This window comes from Vulpes lagopus, chromosome 19, assembly GCF_018345385.1.
Source record: "Vulpes lagopus strain Blue_001 chromosome 19, ASM1834538v1, whole genome shotgun sequence".
NCBI classification, from domain to species: Eukaryota; Metazoa; Chordata; class Mammalia; order Carnivora; family Canidae; genus Vulpes; species Vulpes lagopus.
The window spans coordinates 50,068,297-50,090,086 of record NC_054842.1 but is presented as its reverse complement, the minus strand read 5'-3'; the positions used below and the strand labels follow the sequence as shown (position 1 = coordinate 50,090,086).

General features: G+C 40.5%; 1 protein-coding gene across 4 annotated transcripts in view; it reads left to right on the top strand.

The window, feature by feature from the left end:
* Positions 1 to 21,790, top strand: part of PLCH1 (phospholipase C eta 1) — a 192,625-nt gene that overhangs the window by 127,656 nt on the left and 43,179 nt on the right. For all 4 annotated transcript variants that reach the window (XM_041734565.1, XM_041734568.1, XM_041734567.1 and 1 more), the window contains exons 7-8: positions 12,597 to 12,690; positions 15,494 to 15,697. In XM_041734565.1, the coding sequence (XP_041590499.1) occupies positions 12,597 to 12,690; positions 15,494 to 15,697 (298 nt within the window). The remainder of the gene's footprint in view (positions 1 to 12,596; positions 12,691 to 15,493; positions 15,698 to 21,790) is intronic.

Sequence of the window (21,790 nt, the reverse complement as noted above, 5' to 3'; positions counted from 1 at the left end):
CCTGAGCCAAAGGCAGGCGCCAAACCGCTGCGGCACCCAGGGATCCCCAATGTATACATTGTAAAATGATTACTCAAGCTAATGATTAATGATACATTAATGATACATTGTAAAATGATTACTCAAGGTAATTAACATACTTAGCACCTCACATAGTTATGATTTTGTGTGCGTGTCGTGAGAACACTTGAGATCAACTCTCTTAGCAAATTTCGAGCATATAACACAATATTATTGACTATGGTCACCGTGCTGTACAGTAGATCTCCAGAACATATTCATCCCGCATAATTAAACCTTTGCATTCTTTGACCAACATCCCCCCTGCCTCCACCCTCCCCTCCAGTCCATGGCAACCAACACTCTACTCTGCTTTTATGATTTTTGACTTTTTTAGGTTCCATTTATCAGCAAGATCGCGCAAGGATTTGTCTTTGTCACTTCACGTAGCATAATTTCCTCTAGATTTTAAAGATGTCACAAATGGCAGGAACGATTTAATCAATCATGCCTGTGTAATGGGACCTCTACCAAAGCCCCTACACCATGAGGGTTGGAGAGCTTCTGGGTTGGGGAAGCTAAATGGACATACTGGGAAGGGGAAGGTGTGTGCCCTGAGAGGGATGGAAGCTCTGAATACCTTCCCACATACTTGCCCTGTACATTTCTTCATTTGGCTGTTCATGAGTTGTCTACTTTGTAGTAAACTAGTCCTAGTAAATAAAGCACTTTTCTGAGTTCTGTGAGTCATTCTAGTGAATTATGGGGACCTACAGAGGCTTTCTCCTTGACTAAACTCTAGGCAGGCTCTTCTGAGTCCTTTTTTTGTGACTAGATCTTGATGTTGGGTTTTGTCCTCAAGAGTCCAGCTGTAGCTAGAATCCTGCTAAGTCCCTTTAACCAAAACCTGCATCTCTGATACTTGATCACCTTAATATCTGAGAACATTTTATTTTTCACCATCTCCCAGGTGATATCTGGTCACTCTTTTTTTCCTTCAGCAAGAACTCCGTTAGGTAGGTTTAGCCTCCCTGATGTTTCCTCCACTGACCCCAACCCTGCTTCTTGCGCATAAATCCCCCTTGTCCACCCTGTATTTGGAACTGAACCAGTACTATATACTGAGTCCCCTTTCCCCCTATTGTAATAGTTACTGATTAAATAGTTACTGATTAAAATCTGTTTTTATTGCTTTAAATATTCTCTAGGTCTGATTTTTCTTTTTCTCTTTTCCTTTTTAAAAGATTTGTTTAGGGGATCCCTGGGTGGCGCAGCGGTTTGGCGCCTGCCTTTGGCCCAGGGCGCGATCCTGGAGACCCGGGATCGAGTCCCACATTGGGCTCCCGGTGCATGGAGCCCGCTTCTCCCTCTGCCTGTGTCTCTGCCTCTCTCTCTCTCTGTGACTATCATTAAAAAAAAAAAAAAAAATTAAAAGATTTATTTATTTGAGAGAGAAAATAGGCCTCTGTGTGCATACGCAAGTAGGGGATGGGACAGAGGGAGAGAATCTTTAAGCAGACTCCCTGCTGAGTGTGGAGCCTGATGCAGGGCTGGATCTCAGGCCCTGTGAGATCTTGGGACCCATGACCTGAGCAAAAACCAAGAGGCAGACACTGAACTGACTGAGCCACCCAGGTGCTCCATTGTCTGTTTTTTCTTTGACAGACCCCTAAATTTGTAGTAGGCCAAGCAGAAACGGGGGTAGCCTGAACAGTGCATTTGCAACTAGAATCTGACGTGGAACAGTCCATAGGACTGAACACTTAAGCTGTGGGGTCTAATCCTAACTCCAGGTAGTTAGTGTCAGAACTAAATTGCATTGCTGGACACCCAGTTAGTGTTGGAGAATCGAAAACCTGGTTGGTGTCAGGAAAAGATACACTAGATTTGGTCATGATTTACTTTCCCCATTCCACAATCACATATATTTAAGGAATAACAGATTCAGATTTGATAGGCTTTGGTGTCTTTTTTTTTTTTTTTAAAGATTTTATTTATTTATTCATGAGAGACACACACACAGAGAGAGGCAGAGACACAGGCAGAGGGTGAAGCAGGCTCCATGCAGGAAGCCTGATGTAGGACTCGATCCTGGGTCTCCAGGATCACACCCTGGGCTGCAGGCGGCGCTAAACCACTGGGCCACCAGGGCTGCCCATTGGTGTCTCTTTCTTAAGGAGTGTGAGCAAAATGTTTCTATCAAAATCAGTTGTTTTGATTAGTTTGCTAATTTGTTAAAGGCAGAAATTCTCCATTAACAAAGTTCCTATAACATAAATAGAACATGGGGACGGAGTACTAGAAGAATTTTTTTTCCCCTTGCAGAAAATATGCCCGACTACATACATCTCTACTCCTCTGTTCTCTGTTTTTGTAACTACTTTTCCACTCTCACCTGGAGAACTCCTCCAATACAGTAGAAAAAACATTAGACCAGGGGCCCAGAAGACCTACAACCCACAGCCTACAGGCTTTATTGGTTGGAGAATCTTGGGCAGGTCATTTATTACTGTTTCCGAGCCTTTGTTTCCTACTTTATTAAAGGAAGCTGATATCTGCTTTTCCAATCTCACAGTGTCAAATTGAACATTGATTGTAAGGATGAATGTGAAGGCTCTTTGACAGATGTTCAGAAGCATCGCATTAATGTGACAAATTAAAAATACAATATTTAAAGCTACTGACTTCAAATTCATTTGGACACGTGAAATTAACCCAGCCCATTTGAATAGCAATAGTGGATGTCACTTGCTAAGGGGCATGTGTTTTGGTTATATTGACATTCAACCAGGAAATTTTTGTTGGGGAAAACAGAAGCCAGTGTTCTATGACATATGCCCCTGGCAGACGATTACCTGTATCCAGTTTAATTTGCTCAATTAGCTTGAGGCTACATATGGGCATAATCTGAAAGAAATTTTTAAACCATTATCATCCATCAAGATACATAACCCATAAAGGAAAATATCAGTGTCTTGAAACTTTTAAGTTTATATGTGGTTCAATTTATTGAACACCGTAAAATTGATGTCTAGCACAAACTAGGAAAATATTTGTAACATACAAAGGGAGAAACAGTGAAATTCCTTAATATGGAAAGTGCTGTCGTAGACTACTGAATGAATACGCAATAGAAACATGGGCAGAACATTTGAAACAAATAATTTCATAAAAAGTCAATAAACCTATTGAAAAGTTCACCCTTATTTAGTGATTCAAATATATGAAATAAAATGAGAAGACCATTTTTCATCTACCAAATTATAAAAAAAAAAATACTATCTGGGACCCCTGGGTGGCTCAGCGATTTTGCACCTGCCTTCAGCCCAGGATGTGATCCTGGGGACCTGGGATCGAGTCCTGCGTCAGGCTCCCTGCATAGAGCCTGCTCTTCCCTCTGCCTGTGTCTCTGCCTCTCTCTCTCTGTGTCTCTCATGAGTAAATAAATAAAATTTCAAAAAATATATAAAATAAATACTATCAGACATAGTGTCCATTTTCTTACATTTCTACTGAAGTTGTGGAACGGTATAATCTTTCTTTGGAATAGTTTATCAAATTTTATATGATTTATAAGACTTTGACCAGTCAGTTTTACTTCTGGTAGCTCATTGTGAGGAAATAATTGTATACATAAAAAAAAAAAAAAAAAGAAAAGCCTATAAAGTTTTGCATTTCAGCATTCTTTAAAATAGAGAAAAATTGGGCACAATCTAAATGTGCGGCAAGAGAGTCACTAGTTAAGAGTTTTGTGGGATTTTGAGTTTTAAAAGGGGATTTTCACAATGGAACAAATTGGAGGCAATTTGACGATTCATATGGCAGTAATTCATTCGTTTTTGATGGCATATGATTGGTGTAGACACCAGAGTATTCAACTTTTTATGGATTTACTCAGTTGTGAAATGAAATATCATTTCATATGTTACTGGTCACATATGTTGTCAGAGATTATGTGAAATCAAATATTGGCCCACGGGCCAGACTTTTGTTTCACTGAAGCTCTTTGAAACCTGAATTCATACCTTTGACAGGTCTAACTGCTGTATGATTTAAGTCTTTTACTTTTAAAACATCATCATTTTAAAAATGATGTGCTAAGGGAAACTCTCTCTTTCATATCCATGAAGAAGTGCCAGTTACAAAGAAACCAGCTTGCTGACATTTCTCTTTCACTACTTCCTTGCAACCACAAATAAAGATCACCGACACCCACCAGTCTGTGATTCCAAAGTACTGGGTCTGGTTGAGGTGTTTTGGTTTCATTTGTGCCCCTGTGTTTGCCAAAAAAGCAATCTGTGTCTCCTCCAGATTTACTATCCATTTCCTGGCACTGGAGCAGAATGTGTTTTGTGTTCAGTGCTTTTCAGAGTTTTGGTTCAGGAGCGATAATTGGATTTCATTCCCTCTTCCCCCCTGACAGCCTTTCTTAACAAGCCTCTACTTTCTTTCTGTCCTTTTGTTTCCTTTTTTGAGGAGAGAGGAAGTGAAGGCAGGATTATTGAAGCATCCTTGCAGTCTGAAAAACCACCTTGCTGTTTACCGAGTGCAAAGGCTACACCTCCATGGATAAATCAAAAGCAGATTTCTGTTTATGCAGCACTTTCATCTGAAATATGCATATGGATGGTTAATTCCAGGGGAATTTTCGGGGCTTTACTGATCTCATGCTAGGGGGCCTTGGTCTTATTATTTCCGTGTTTATCTGACATAGATCTATACGTTATCTCATTGTGATGCTTCTAACAGTTACCCCTTTTATGTCTTTGTTCTTTCTGCTAAAATATTCCTTAATTCTTCCGATCAGTTACCAGTGTCACTTGTACCATCTCCCTTCATTATCCTTTACTGGCTCCAGAATGATTTGGTGAGAGTCATGGTCATTCTAACCTTATCTCTCAATGAGAAATAATTATAAATTCTTCTTTGTTTCGAACTATCCCTTTTGGTGCTAGCGTAGCTTTATCTTTGTTAAAAAAGCATTTTCCTCATCATAAAAGCATTCTTTTCAGAGTCCTTCCTGAGTTTCTGTTTCATTTACTTAATTATTCACAGTTAAAGCAATTGAGAGACTTTTCAGAGTAATTACATCTTATAATATTTTTCCTGCCTTGAATATAGTTCCCAAATGACATTTTCTGTGAAATAGTCATACATTGAAATGCTTTGAAATCTGAGGTTTAATTTTAGGATGGGTTAGAGGTAGCCATTTTGGAGAGGTAAATTGTTACTTATTCAGTTGATAACTGAAGGACCATTCATTTAGAGACGCTTGTCCACTTCCTTCTGAAATTACCCCAAAAAACAGAAAAAAAGCCTTTTTTTTTCTTCTGCGCAAAACTGCAAGGAGAAAGACAACAGGGGAAGAGACAGGAACAACAAAACCATGAAATTTGACCTAAAGGAGACCCAAGAGCACTGAAATTCAAGCCCGCAAGGCAAGAAACACAAAGCAACTCCATTCACCCAGGTATACACCAGAAAAGCTTGAGAATTGAAGTCACAGGATGCTCTTGAAAATAGGAGATGAGGAGGGGTGAAAAACACAAGCATTGGTTGGAAGTAGGGTTCTAGATCCTCTGTCCTACCACACGCAGCAGTGCAACTGTCCCTCCTCCATCCTGGCATAACCGTGAAAGTCTGAACTGGGGAAGGATGGCCCAGAAGGGTCTAGCCCGAAGCATCCCGGGCACACCTGAGTACTGGAAATGTGGGGACCATGGTAGATGGTCTGTGAGGATGGCTGTAGTAATTCCCCCGTTCCTGTATGCATGCCCCTTGGCAATGTGACTTTCCCATTCCTCCCATCAAGAAGTGGACTCTGTTTTCCTAACCCTTGAATCTGGGCTGGCTTCAGGATTTGTTTGGCTGATAGATTGTGGCAGAAATGATGAACAAGGAGACTCTGGGAGCTTGATGATTCCACACCGGCCCTATTGGAACTGTGCAACTACCACATGAGGAAACTGGGTTAGCATTTTTGGGGATGAGAGACCACTCAGAGAAGGAGGCCCAGGACCAACAGCCAGCACCAACCACAGACATGTGAGCAAGGCCATTGTAGACCACTCAACTGGAGTCAGGCCTGGGTGCTTATAGTCACTTGAATAACCCCCAGGTGAGAAAGGCAAAATAACTGTCTAGCCAAACCCAGTCCCACTTGCCATCCTGCATAAACGTGATTAAAAAAAAAGTGGTTGTTGTTTTAAGCTTCTAAACCTTGGGTGTCTTGTTTCAGAGAAATGGGTAGTGAGTGCAAGGACAAAGTGAACATGTGTGTATTAAAATGGGAGAACCACAAGCCTCTTCTAATACTCTGCTCTCGGGTTTCTGTAGGGGACATTACAACTAGGAAATAGGAGAATGTTACAAGTTATAGTGGGTTGGATAGTAGCCCCTGAGGATATGCCCAAGTCCTAACTCCCACTACCTTGAGTGTGACCTTATTTGGAAATAAGGTCTTTGTAGATGTAATTAAAGTTAAGGATGTTGAGATGAGATAATTCGAAATTTAGCGTGGACCCTAAATCTAACGATGAGTGAGCGCTCTTATAAGTGGCAGAAAAGAAGACCTAGATGCACCAAAGGTGGCCGTGGAGGCAGAGCCTGTGCTTACGAAGCCCGATGCCAAGGTTTGCCAGCAGCCGCCGGATGCAGGGAGAGAGGCGTGGAGCAGATGGTCCTTCACTGTCTCCAGAGGGAACCGACTCCACCAACACCTGGAATTTGGACTTCTGGTCTCTAGAACTGTGAGAGAATGAATTTCTAAGTTTGTGGCAATTTGTTAACAGCAGCCCTAGGAAGTGAATGTACTAGCTAACCCCAAGAAAAAAACCCCAAACCTGAAGATATTTATATCAGGCATCTAGTAAAATAGGACAGCCAGGGAATTTTACAGTGAAGCCCACCAGTCAATCAGCTCTGCTCATGAATGCAGAGCTTCCAACTAATCTATTACTGACTTGGTCTTAAATACATTTTTAAACAGCTAATTTAAAAAATGGATTTTAAATAGGCAAGTTTGCCGCATGTTTGAGGAGCTCCTCTATTATAAAAATACAGAGACCAAGGTAAACAAATAACATCAAGAAACTTGGAGAGAATAGAGGCAACAGAGGGACAAAGAAATTTTTAAAACTGCCATTAGTCTATCAGAGTGATGAAACACAAAATTGTAGCCACGAAGCCAGAGCAATGTGCTCTGGCAAAAGATGGTTCAGAGGCAGAAAAGAGCAGAGAATTAAATTCAATACATGGCTTAGATGATAAAGTGGGAAGATTGCCTGTAAAATAGAACAAACAAAGAAATGGAAAATAGAAAAGATAAGGAAATTAGTGGATTGATCCAAAGGTCCACTCTGAATAATCAGAGTTACAGAAAAAGATAAAAAAATTTATATAAGGGAGGAAATTATAAATAATACAAAAATGATTAGCATGGAAAGTTAGAATTCTTTAGATTGGCAGGGCCACTGAGTGTCAAGTGCAGTGAATATATAAAGATCTACAGAGGGACACCTGAGTGCCTCAGTCAATTAAGCATCAGACCTGATTTTGGCATAGATCATGACCTCGGGGTTGTGAGATCCAGCCCCAGGCAGGCTCAGTGCTCAGCAAGGAGACTGCAAAGATCCTCTGCATCCCCACCTCTGCCCCTCCCTGCCCCTTGCACGGGTTCTCTCTCTCCATACAGAGACAAATCATACTGAAACTTCACAATGCCACGGATAAAGTGAAACCCTAAATGTTTACATAAAGAAAGAGAGAGGAAAAAAAAAAAAACATTGACCAATAACAAGCAAAACCAGCTCCTGTAAGGTTTGGAATCAGTATGGCATCAGACTTCTCAACTCTGCAAATCAAAAACACACGAACAACGATTCTTGACCTAGAATGTTCTACCTGACACATGGAAGAAGACTAAAGCACATGCAACAAATAAATAATTTACTTCCCAGGCATTCTCTGAGGAGCGTGACAGGGTGAAGTCAGAACAGAAGCTGAACCAAGTGTTGGAATCCCACCGTCCTGGAGGAAGGATGACCTTGATACGGGATAAAAAATCGGAGTTCATGGGTTATTTGTTGCCTTTGGTGACTGAGAGGCCATTTTAGAGTCACTGGGAAAAATTTATGAGAGGACATTAGAAGGACACTAGAAATGACCAAACAGGTAGGAATTGCACTAATAGATTGGAAAAAAAGCATTTTATAAGAAACACAATCATCATACTGTAGACTCAGTGTTGAATATTCGCACAATCAGAATAATTCAACACTGAATAGTAATTTAATAAAAGGTAAGACACAGCTATCCTGGGTGGAGGGGGAGAGGGAGAAAGTTTGCGGGCCCAGATGGGCTAAATCTTTAACACAATAAAAAAGTCAAGACATAATGCTTACAATGTATAAAAACAAAAAATAGCATCGTTAAATTAATAATTAGGAATATAAAGACTCTTTCCAATGGAAGTATCTCGAAATATTGACATTATTTTTTTTGGAGAGTGGTTCTCGGTATAGAAGGGGGAATTCTGGGGTGCCTGGGCGGCTCAGTCGGTTTAGGTGTCTGGATTTGGCTCAGGTCATGAAACCAGGATCCTGGGATCCAGCCTCATGTCGAGCCCCATGTCGGGCTCCCTGCTCAGCAGCGGGGCTGGGGTCCGGTTTCTCCTTCTCCCTCTGCCCCTCTCCCTGCTTATGTTCTCTCTGTGTCTCTGTCTCAAATGAATAAATAAAATCTTTAACAAAGGAGAGGGAAGGAATTCTGTTTCCAATCATAAGCATCTTAGTTTTGACTTTCTTAATTAAGAATATGTTACTTTGATAAAAATAAATTGAAAAGAATTTAGCAATATGAAAATTCTCTCTGCAAATTATATTATGATTTTTGTGTTTGGTGTGCTTTGGGAATCACAGCTATAAGAAATAGAATTATTTTACTTCTGACGTTGTCTTGAAATTCTCACTCACTGTCAAAGCTTTGCCAGACAACTTACAAGAAGTCTGGGGATAAAAAGTCAGTATCAGAATACTAGTGTGTTATGTAGAGATCTATGACTTTGACTTCTACTAGTCCATCTGAAGTGGATTGACCTTTGATATGAGGGCCGGTTAGTCTTTTTTGGATGAGAGTAAGTATTGTAGCAAACAAGGAAAAGAGGATGGAGTCCAACCTGAATAATCAAAGAAGTCGAGCTATAATAACTAACTTGAGAGTTTAAAACATCTCAAAAGTTAAGAAGTTGAGATTTAGGAGTTTTAGCTCTCTTGAAAAAACAATTTCAAGTTTTCAGTACAAATAAAGGAAAACTCCTAGAGGATAGGCGTAGTGTAAAAGAAAAGGCTTTGGATTTGAAGTCAGGGGGTTGAAATTTGATCCTGGGTCCTGCCTTCTATTGGTTTTATGACTTTGAGATAATGAACCTTTCCTAACATCAATTTTCATATTTTAAAATGGGGATTAAAATACCAAGTTTACAAGAACAATTTACTTGTTGTAAGAACTATGTAAGGTTTTGTGTGCAAAGGCTCTTTATAAACTGCAGAGCATTTAGTGCATTATATAAATGTAAAGCATCATTATTATTTTCAGTTTTTTTTAAGGCTCTTTTATCACCAATTGCCTGGTACAGAAAGAACAGTTCTCTGTGTTGGAAACAGCAAATGGTTCAGATATTGACAGCAAGAAAAAAAAAAAAAAACAACTTTTAAATGAGCTCCATGAGAAATAGGAGTAGAGAGAAATTGTTTTCTATTTCACCCTATTAGCTATGTCACAAAACAAAGGGGAAAGGAACCATAAAGAGCAATAACCTATGTTGAACCTTCATTCATATAGTAAAATCTCACAATAATTTTTAAAGTAAGGTCTGAAAAATTCAGTTATGAAATGTAGGATTTAGCCATTAGAAGGTTAATTAACTAGGCCAAGGGATGGAGGACGCATGGAAGCTGAATGAACTGTATATTTTATTTCTCATGATTATGAGATTTTACTGTATTTCACTGAGTTAATCCTTAATATTTGAATTTGGGTGGAAAATAGATTATTTCCCCTTTTACCTCTTTTTTCTTTCCTCCTTTTTTTTTTTTTTTTTTTTTTTTAAGATTTCATCCATCTTCAATGAGAGACACAGAGAGAGAGAGAGAGGCAGAGACACAGGCAGAGGGAGGAGCAGGCTCATGGGGGGAGCCTGATGCAGGACTCAATCCCGGGACCCCAGGATCACTGAGCCACCCAGGCGTCCCTCCTTCCTTTTCTTTTTCTTCTTCTTCTTCTTCTTCTTCTTCTTCTTCTTCTTCTTCTTCTTCTTCTTCTTCTTTCTTTTCTTTTCTTTTCTTTTCTTTTCTTTTCTTTTCTTTTCTTTTCTTTTCTTTTCTTTTTCTTTCTTTTTTCTTCCTTTCCTTTTCCTTTTCCTTTTCCTTTTCCTTTTCCTTTTCCTTTTCCTTTTCCTTTTCCTTTTCCTTTTCCTTTCCCTTTCCTTTCCCTTTCCCTTCCCTTTCCCTTTCCCTTTCCCTTTCCCTTTCCCTTTCCCTTTCCCTTTCCCTTTCCCTTTCCCTTTCCCTTTTCCTTTCCTTTCCTTTCCTTTCCTTTCCTTTCCTTTCCTTTCCTTTCCTTTCCTTTCCTTTCCTTTCCTTTCTTAGGCTCCACACCCAACGTGGGGCTTGAATTCATGACTCTGAAATCAAGAGTCAGATGTGCTACAGACTGAGCCAGCCGGGTGCCCACCCCCCATTTATTTTTATGTGGTGCTCAGAAAATTGTGAGCTTCCTAGAACATCTACTGATATTTTTGCCGATTTACTGAATATTTCCCAAGTAGGTTGCTTTTTGTTAACACATTCTGCTTTGTATCTTGAACTAGTAACATGTTCTCGCTCATCTCCAATTAGTTCTATCCCAGGATGACAGTGTTTTGTTATTTGTTTTTTAGATCTCAGGGGCTCCTGTCCTTGTTCGGGATAAGGCCCCTACATCTCTGAACAAAGAGCCTTATAAACCAAATAATTGCATTGTAAACTCAGGCTTCCTATGGCACATGAATTTTTTTGTTGTTGTTATCAATTTGGCTCTTTTTATTTTGTGGGAAATTATTTGTTTTTTAGATTGCATGTGGTAAGTCTCTCTAGTATATAGTAGATAAATTAATGACCTGCTCAAAGCCTGATTAGGGCAACAGAGTTCTTATGGGTAGCATGATTTCATTTATTCTATGGTATTTTCTGATGCTATATGATAATATAAGCCTCTGAGTGTAGTAAGGATTGTAAAGTTTGCTCAACGGATGCATCAACCATTGTGTGGCTAGTTTGGGGGAAAAAAGCATTCTGTGTTCTTTCTAGCAGACAAAAAATACTGAATAACAGAGTTTTTGTTCCCTGGCAGAAGATTTAAATGCCATTAAATGACAGTTTAGAGGGATCCCTGGGTGACGCAGTGGTTTGGCGCCTGCCTTTGGCCCAGGGCGCGATCCTGGAGACCCGGGATCGAGTCCCACGTCGGGCTCCCGGTGCATGGAGCCTGCTTCTTCCTCTGCCTGTGTCTCTGCCTCTCTCTCTCTCTCTGTGACTATCATTAAAAAAAAAAATGACAGTTTAGAAAAATTAGATTTCACTAAAACATAAATATTGAACCTAAGAGATAATAGAATATTTGAGAAACAGCATTGAAATATGAAATACGGGCTCACAGGATTAGCTTCCTCTATCACTATTTATTAGTATTTTTAAATGTCACTGTTAGACCTTGGAGCTCAAAGGAATTTTGATCAAACTATCACATCCTACACGTTGCTATTTAATTAAAGAAATTATTCCCGAAGAGTTTGCGTTTCCCAGTGACACTAAGTATGTAATGTTCATGCGGCAACCTTGAGAACAACTCGTAATCGCATGCACTGCCTTTGTGATGTCACATGTTGATAGTAATTCATTTAATTCTCACAACTACCTGATAGCCACAGAGAAGGTAAGTGACTCGTTCAAGATCCCACTAATAATAACATAAGCTTGCTGATTTGAACACAAGCCCTTAGCTCCAGAGTTCTTTGTTAGGCCAGGGCGCTTCACCTAGCTTTCTGGTTTCACTTTCTCTTGCTAACCTTTGTGATCTTGAATCATCATGGCAGCTTGCTCTTGTGATTCAGTGGGAGGATCTACAGATCTACTCACATGTGTGGATTTACCTAGAGCATTCTGGTTTTGGTAGGGAATCATTTTTTTCTCTATATATTTATGATTGGCAAATTTTAGTGTTTGTGTGGAAAACATTAACTTGCAGATTGCTATTAGCTTTCGATAAGTAGATTTTGGCAGTGGGTTTGCATTGATTATTGGTTTAATTTTATTAATTTTGCTTCATGGAGTACATTTGTCTAGTACCTGAAGGGACGTCTTTACGGATTAAATCTGAAAGGTAACATGGGAAGATTGAGATGATCATTTTCCAAAGTTGCTATGACACTAGTAATCTCAAACACTGCTCATTTAACCACTTTGCACTGTATCGGGGATGCTTAAAAAGTGTGCCCTTTTTAGCAGAGTAAAGTATCTCATGAAATTGCAGGTGCTCTACTAATGTTCTGTTTCGTTTAGATGAGTAATGTGACAACAGACTATTGTCTTGACATCGTAAGAAAATTTGAAGTTTCAGAAGAAAATAAGGCAAAAAATGTTCTTGGCATAGAAGGTAAAATAACTAATGTTCCTTTTTATTTTCCTTTCAAGATTTATTTAAAATTTTTTTAGTTCACAGAGAGTGTATTGTTAGTTTTGGGGGTAAAGTTTAGTGATTCATCTGTTGCATACAACACCCAGGGCTCATTACATCATGTGCCTGCCTTAATGTCCATCACCCAATTGCCCTATCCCCCTGCCCCTCTCCCATCCAGCAACCCTCAGTTTGTTCCCTGTAGTTAAGAGTCTCTTATGGTTTGCCTCCCTTAAAATAACCAATATTCTTAATTTCTTGTTTCTCAATGCAGTTAGTACTAAATTACATTCTAGCAAAATTTGTAGAAAAAAAAATCCAGAAATGTTCATGGATTACAGATGATTCAAGTAAAACTCACAATACAACCTATTTTTCTACAAAACAGATGCCATGACATTGCTATTTCTCTTCGTTTTGTAATGATGATATGCATTTTCCACTCCAAGTCAGCTTGATCCCACCATGTATATGATAGATGTCAAGAAATATTTAGACTTTTCTCAAATGGCTCAGTTTGGAAAACTTCAACCTGGTAATTTCAAAAAGGAAATTTGATCTTAAAATAACTGATCCATGACATTAGCGACTTGAAAGTACATGTCTCTTTTAAAATATTGGCAAAGAACTTCTTTTCTTTTACCTAGCTGGTAGCAGTGGAGAGGTTGTTGGAACCACAAATTTTGTTAATACAACTATTTCATTATATATATATAGTTGAGGAAAGTGAGGCTCTCAAAGACATTAAGTAATTTGCCCACTGTTATGTACTTAGAATCTAGCTTCGAGGATCTTACACATAAATGTGAATATAGCTACATGTATGTGTAAGTTATATATATTTAAAATATGTGGGAAAATAAACGGCAGGCTGGTATCTAAGAGAGATCAAGTCTGAGTCAGAACCAACAATCTTTGTGGAAGAAAACTGGGAAACCCCATTGTCCTCAAGAGCATCCAAAGCCATGGTCTTTCTTACTATTTTAGATTGTTGGCCTTCTATTCCCCCCTCTTCTTTCAGGCTCAGTGTGGACAAGAGGGTTTTGATGCCACCTGTTTACTTCCTGGGGTGGAGGGTAATTAAAAGAAAGGAATAATTTAAAATTTATATCAATAAGAACCATTTTTAAAAGAACTAGAGAGGGGGTCCCTGGGTGGCGCAGTGGTTTGGCGCCTGCCTTTGGCCCAGGGCGCGATCCTGGAGACCCGGGATCGAATCCCACGTCGGGCTCCTGGTGCATGGAGCCTGCTTCTCCCTCTGCCTGTGTCTCTGCCTCTCTCTCTATCTCTCTGTGACTATCATAAATAAATAAAAATAAAAATAAAAATAAAAAAAAAATAAAAGAACTAGAGAAGATAAACTAATTTGGGCCTTTACTAAGAAATAAATGTTTTCCTTGGTGGCCCTTCTGCCCCCGACCCTGCAAATGGAATTAAACATGATTTCTACATTGTGGAAATACGGATAGGCATGAAGAAATTCCCCAGAGTCTTAGAGGATGTTTACAGATACAGCTTTACCACATGATTCTTGAAGACTTGAAACAAGTCGTAGGTACTTGTGGGTCACTCCTGTATTTATTCCTCTATTAACGAATGCCTCTTCTACTCCGGTATTCTGTTTCGCAAAACTGTAGAAAACAGGATCGTGTTTTCTACATAATATGTATTTGCTTATTTCTTTATCTGAGTCCAGCTGATACACACTGTTAAATTGGTTTTGGGTGCACCGCTTAGTGATTTGACAAGTTTGTACGTTATGCTGTGCTCACAACTGTAGCTACTGTCTGTCTTGTCACATCGCTATTACAATATTATCGACTGTAGTCCCTATGCTGTGCCTTTTATTCCTGTGACTTGTTCATTCCGTAACTGGGAGCCCGGACCTCCTCCTTGTCTTCACCCATTTTGCCCATCCCCCTTCGTTCTTTCCCCTTTTGCAACTGTTACCTTGTTCTCTGTATTTCTGCATAATCTGTAAACACTATTTATTTATTTATTTATTTATTTATTTATTTATTTATTTATTTAAAAAAGATTTTATTTATTTATTCATGAGACACACATACACACGCAGAGGCAGAGACACAGGCAGAGGGAGAAGCAGGCTCCATTCCATGCAGTGAGCCTGACGCGGGACTCGATCCTGGGTCTCCAGGACCACACCCTGGGCTGAAGGTGGCACTAAACCACCCAGCCACCCTGGCTGCCCTGTAAACACTATTTTTTTATTTTTTTAAACGCTATTTTAAAGTCGTAAAAAGTTGCCGGCCCAAACCAATTTCGTAGCCAAACGATGACACTCACATTTAGGCTGTGCCTAACTTTTGACCTGCGACCTCAACCATGGCACTAACAATACTGTTTTTTAAATTAATAACGTATAGTGGCTGGTTGATCACTGTAGCACTTTGTGTCACTATGGCTTTAACATTGCCTCAGTCACCCACTAGCTCACGCTGCCTGATCATAGCTGGAGCTCAGTTAATTCCTGAGTGGCTTTGCAGTAAGCCCTCTCCCTCACTCAATCAAAACTCTTGAAAAGTCGACTTATTTTTCTGTAGGTTATGTTTAAACTGCTGTTCTCCAGTCATATTTCAAATTGTTGACACAGTTTGACTTGAGGCAAATCTCATTGCTTTAGTATTCCTCGCAGTAGCTGTCCTGAGCATAAGTAAGCTGGTGGCTACGAACATACTTTAATCTCTGTTGTCTCTGTTGGAGTCAATTAAGTACCTATACTTTGAAAGCTATAGTGTTTTACTCTTTCTTTGTTCCACAGGGTTCACAAATTTCATGCGTAGTCCTGCTTGTGACATATTTAACCCACTGCACCATGAAGTGTACCAGGACATGGATCAGCCTCTGTGCAACTACTACATCGCTTCTTCTCACAACACGTACCTGACCGGGGACCAGCTCCTTTCCCAGTCCAAAGTGGACATGTATGCACGGGTGCTACAGGAGGGCTGTCGCTGCGTGGAAGGTTTGTGCTTTGCCTGAGCTCTGCTGCGTGTTGGTGACCGTGTCCTTTAGTCGGCCAGTCAAGTCTAGTATAAATAGTGGAGACCTGAAATACGCACTCACACCAACCAGAACCATTTTTCTGCTCATAATAGAGTCCTCCTTAACTCATAATGCCCTCTGGCTCCTCCTTACTATCCAGTCAGGAAGGAGAGAGGGATGTACTAGAAGTTAGGAAACACACCTGCTATTGCTGAAAAATTGTGATGAAAATGGACGTTTTCCTAGAAAGATATTTTTTACTAAACAACGGCAAAAGTGGTTCAGGATAACTCTTTGTTTTTAAGACACCTCATGGTCTATCAATCAACAACATTTATTAAATTTCTAGTGGCATCTTGATCGTGAAGACGTGGATATTGGTTTCTGTCTTCAAGGAGCTGATGGTCCAGCAGAACAGGTGACCCTTATAAACAGTACAGTGTGAGAATTCCAGCAGGCCAGTCATATGCATGGTAAAGAAAGGTGGTACGGAGAGTAAGGTGTGAGATAAAATGTGATACGAAATAGGTAGGCTGGGAAGGTAAACTTGGGTCAGTCATAAACGGTTAAAGGGTTTGAGGAATTCCAGATCTAGTCTTTGGTAACAAGGGTCCAGTTAAGGGTTTTAATACGTATAGTGAAAGGATCAGACTTGAAATTTAGAAAGATCACTTGGGTCACCGTGTAGGAGGACAGTTTTTTTTTTTTTAGAACACGTGTTTGTGGAGGGAAACGGAGGTGAAGCTAGATAGAGCAAGGAGAATGGTGGGAAGGCTATTAACAATGATTCAAAGGGAGGGTTATAAAAACTTGGACTAAGTGAGGGGGAGAGACGATTCCATCCATGTTAAAGCAGCAAACTCAACAGGACCTGGTGCAAGAAGTGAAGGATGTAAGGAATGAGGGTGAGAGCTGTAATGAGTGAATGGTGCCACCATACACTGTGGGCAATCTGGGAAGAAGAGGGTTCGCGAGTTTGGTTTTCCATCACTTGAGTTTGTGGTGACTTTGTAACATTTATGTGGACATTTTTGTCAGTCAGTTGGATAATAACATCTGAACTCAATGAAAAGATCCAGGCAAGATAAAGATTCCATCGTTCTGAGTTTTGTAAGTGAGAGTTAAAAATCTTGAAAGTGTATAAGATCACTTACCGAGAGGAGTGGACTGAGGGGGTAAGCGATCCAGCATTTAGATGTAGGAAGAGCGAGGGGAACCAACAGGGACTAACAGAGAATGGCCACCTGGACCTCAGGGAGGAAATGATCAAAAATGTCCCATGCAACAGAAAAGTAAAATAAGGTAAGACTAATTTATCCAATCTGGTTGCATTTGACAGCTGGAAACTTATTGGTGTCTCTTGTGAGAGTAGTTTTGGAGTCATGCTAGTGGGAAGTTGGGGGCAGCTGCTGTGGGTTGTCACTTGGCATTTTTCTGCATTCAGAGAAAACTGAGTGATACAGTTTGGGGAGGTTTTGGGACTTGGAAGAAGAAGAAGAAATGAGGACATAGGTTTTATTTTTAGATGGGACAAGGGGATGAGATTTTTGAAGGAGTCCATGCCCGATAGCCTCTCCTTTCTCTGGGAAGAGCGCACCATCTATTAAGTGTAAAATGGGTGGAAGTTGGTTTGGGGGCTTAAGATCAACAAACAATGAGAAAGGAGTTGACAAGATAATCTGGGGAAGTCCTAGTTAATTTCAAAAATAGTCTTAAAACGGTCTTTTTGTTATACAAAATCTGCATGCTTAGACTCCTCCCACCCCATTCCCAGCAGATTAGATGTAGGAGCAGTGAAGATAGATTATAGAATTGATCCACGCCTCTAGATTTCTAGGTCACATAAAATATCTTCGAGGTGTTGGTGAGAGCTCTTTTAAGGAATTAGTCAGAGGAATTAGTCTAAGAAAGGAAAAGAAGTGAATAAGGGGCCACAGGATAAGGTAAAGGGACTAGAAGACTCCAAGAGCTACAAATATGGAGAAAGTTGTCATCACACATACAAAAAATAAGAACAGAGAATTGTTATCACAGAGCGGGATTTTTGGATATAGTTACAGGTGATGACTGTATCCACGGTGTGTCTTGGGTGAGCATGAATGAAACAGAGTGGGGAAAAAAAAGAAATAGAGTGGAGATGGGATCGTTAGCACTTGGGGGGGGGGGGTGTCAACGCTAAGAGATTGAGTAAATTACCCCACATGGACTTTTAACTCAAAAAGATGTTGACAGGTAGATTAAATGTTAAAAACTTTAAGATTAAAGTTGGAGATTAAAAACTGTAATCCAGATACCTAAGTGCAAAAAAAACAAAACAAAAACAAAAACAAACAAGCTATAGGAAAGTCACTTGGAAGATTCCAGAAAGGTAGAGTTGGATAAAGTTTAAGGTTTGCTTGTTTGTTTGTTTTGTAAATGAATGTAGGAGAACAATTATTTAAAAGTAGTTATAGAGTCCTAGAGAATGCTTCCTGGTCTGTGATTTATATAAAAAAAGCATCTGCGGAGAAAGGTAGTGTCCTTCGGGGCAACTGACATAAGGAGGTTAAAGAGAACTCCAGAAAGAGTCTGATGATAAGAGGGCGTCTGTCTGGGATGGGATGGAGGTTCCATGGAGCAAAGGGGCATCTCTTTTTGGGGTGTGTGTGCTGGCGGAGAACAGGTTCTTGGGGTGGAATAGTGGGGGGGAAACAGGTGGAGCAGTAGGGCCATAAGACTAGTAACTGGACGGGTCTTTGTCAGAGTTTCTGTCATGTTATAAGGGTCAATTCACAAAAAACTGGACAGACGTTAAAAAGTGTCTACGTACAGAACAATCAGGACACTACACATTCCGTGTTCTGGAAATTCATGCTTTAAGCCCTGGCATGTTTGCGGTTGATGCAGAGAACCTCTACTGACACAAGTGACTGACACTTGAGTAGCTTAAGCAACTGAATAATGAAGAAGCTTATAAAATATTAACATAAAAACCTTTTAGGAGGTCTCGAGATGACATTCCGCTCTCAGCCATTATTCAACCCTTTGTTCATTCAACATTCCAGAAGTTCCACATGTCTGACGTGCTTGGAGCTTCCCTGGGCACATACCCTCATTGGATTCACAGTGATGGTTGCCTGTCATATTAAATGGTGACATTTCCTTGGAGGCCAAGTATGGAGCAGGACTTGTGATGACTCCATGACGCGATCGTTAGCTCCAGACCGTTTTTTGCAGTTTTGCTGAACCCAGTTTGGCCGTGTCCTGTGCAGTATTTCTTTTGCTTTCCAGGTCCATCAGGTACCCCGTCTTCCCTTTTTTTGGTTTGCTATCCAAAATCAGTGTCCTACCCAAGCCCAGCCATGTTCCCATGATCAGCTCCTTGTACTGAATCAGAACATCGAATCTTCCAGGTTTTATTTCGGGCATTAGAAGGGAAGTTATCTGATTGAGATAATTCAAAGCAAGATACAAATTATTTTTTTTTAAGGTACAAAGGATTTTTAATCTTAGCTTTTTTAGGGGTCTTTTCATTTTAACATGAGAGCTTTTAATTGTGTACGGTAGATGATATTGGACATGGGCCTTCTCTTGTACCTCCCTTCTTTCTTCCTAACTGCCGATGAGCAAAGTAATAGAAAGAGGCTACTTGATTCTCATTTTCTATTTTTTTTTTAAAGACTTTATTTATTTATTCATGACAGACACACAGAGAGAGAGAGGCAAAGACACAGGCAGAGGGAGAAGCAGGCTTCATGCAGGGAGCCTGATGTGGGACTCGATCCCGGGTCTCCAGGATCACACCCCGGGCTGAAGGCGATGCTAAACCACTGGGCCACTGGAGCTGCCCTGGTTCTCCTTTTCTAAAAGATTACTTAGCTCTAGCTATTCCCACAAACTTAGACTATGCAGCTATGGTGCAACTTTAAAGGACACGCAATCTCTCCAATACCTCCCTCGCCAGCTTGTATCAGCAGATTTCTTCCCTATTATTTGGCTTCCTTGAAGCTATTACTACTGGAATAGTCTATACGTGGGCAGTGAAAGTCCAGTTACTATTTCTGGGAGGTTTTTGTTGAGGAGACGAATTCTGTTTATCTGAGAGACTTGGTCATCTTTGGGATTTACTTTCTGTTCAAAATTATGGTTATCCCTTTGGCTTTGAATGTACTATAGGAAGGAACAGGGAACTACCATGTTTTCAGCCCCTTTTGTGAGCTAGGACCTGATGGAGTGCTTTCCATACATTCTCATTTGATTCTTATGACATTAAGGGAGATAGAATAATTGCCTTAAGAGGACACCCCAGCTTGGAGGGGTTTAAGCAGCTCAAGTTCGTATAAGCAAGGAAGTTTGGGACCGGAGATTTGAACTCAAATTGACTTAACTCCCCCATTCCGCAGTTCTCCGGGAAGTCTGTGTGCTTTCTGGAGGAGCAAACATCGAATGGCGTGATGAGCCCTAGGAGGGATCAGCTGAGGACCACCAGGTCACATAAGGAAGGCTAGAGAGAAGGTGCAGTGCAGCACTGAGGGGAGGCTGGCTTTAAATTTGCTTGGTTTGAGATTAGGACTACCACCTAAATATGTATCTGTTCCTGAAGACTGAGAATTTGATGACCTGGTCTTTTGTGCTCTCCTACCTACTTCTGTCAGCCGTGTGCTTTGAAGATCAGTGTTCACAGCTGAAGAAGCTTGGGCTTCAGAGGCACTAGCATACCTACCCCCAGTGCTACGTCCTCTACCTCGGGTCCAGATGAAGTTGTTTTTACCCTTAAATAGCTATAGCTAGGATATTTAAAGAACGTGATTTATGGAATGTAGCAGGTCATGGATTGAAAATTTCAGGTCCCACAGATATTTTTTGGGAGCAGCTTTTGCCAAGCATAGCACTTAGAGGTAGAGTAATGATTCTGGACAGGCCCTTCATGCTACTGTGACCTGAAGACTCTCTCTACTTCCAAGCTTCTAGTTTGATAAAGTTGTGTTTTCCATCTCCATTAGTTCAGCTCTAGGAATGTCCTTGGTCAGGATATATATAGTGTCTTGGGAAGACTAATAAGTCTTTTTTGGTGAAGTGGATTTGTCAGCAAGTCAACTGGATAACATTTTTTTTTTTTTTTTTTTTTTACATGGCCTTTCATTCCCTTGATTTTCAGCCCAGGTTGCCTAATAAATATGGATGTTCTGTCCGGGGGATTTTCACCCTCATTATGGAACTGATGTCGCATCACTGCTGTAATCGGTTTACAACCTTTCCTGCTACCTCCGGGAGCGCTATCAGGATGGAACGTTCGAAGTTCCATTATGAAAAGCTGTCACGTTAGCTGCTCGGCCAGCCTGCGGGACTGACCAACTCTTTGTCGGGGCTTTCAGGGGCCTCTAATATGTGACATGATTGAAAAACGGGCCCCTGGTGATTTGGTGGCTAGGAGGATTGGTTAGAGGATTTCCGTCTTGCCAGCATGGCCAGCACAGCATGAGCTCTTACAGGAACCTTCGCTGTCACTTGGACTGGGCTCTGATTGCCACGTGTGTGGATGCCAGTTACAATTTGGGAGTGGTGTGACCCTCTTCAGCAGGCGGGTGATGAAGTTAGATCTAGAAAGCACCGTCCCCGACTATGGCTATTCTGTGTGGTACATGTTAGCAAAAGAGCACCTCCTCGCATGGCCAGTGTAGTTTTAGGGGCTCCTTTTATGTCCACGTGGTGATCGAGTCAGGCATGGCGCTGCCTTGTCCACAGCAGTTCTTTTTGTCAGGATGTTAGTTCATGAGAAACCCTGTGATGCCCTTTTTCCTCCACAACGGGGCTAACTCAGGGTCTAAATTATTCAAATACATACTTTTGAAACCTCTGTTCCTTCTTCTTATACCCATATCCAAAGACAAGTTAAAGAATGTCAAGTACATGTCAAAAGATGGACAGAGCTTCTCTCTTAGAAAACGTCTTTGGGAAAAAAAGAAGAAAAAAAAAGAAAAGAAAATGTCTTTGGTACATTTGACCTCATTTGCAAGGCCCAAAGGGACAGTGCAGCTCTTTATGCTCCTATCCCCAAATCTTCAATCTTCTTAATAGCATCTTTATTCTTTTT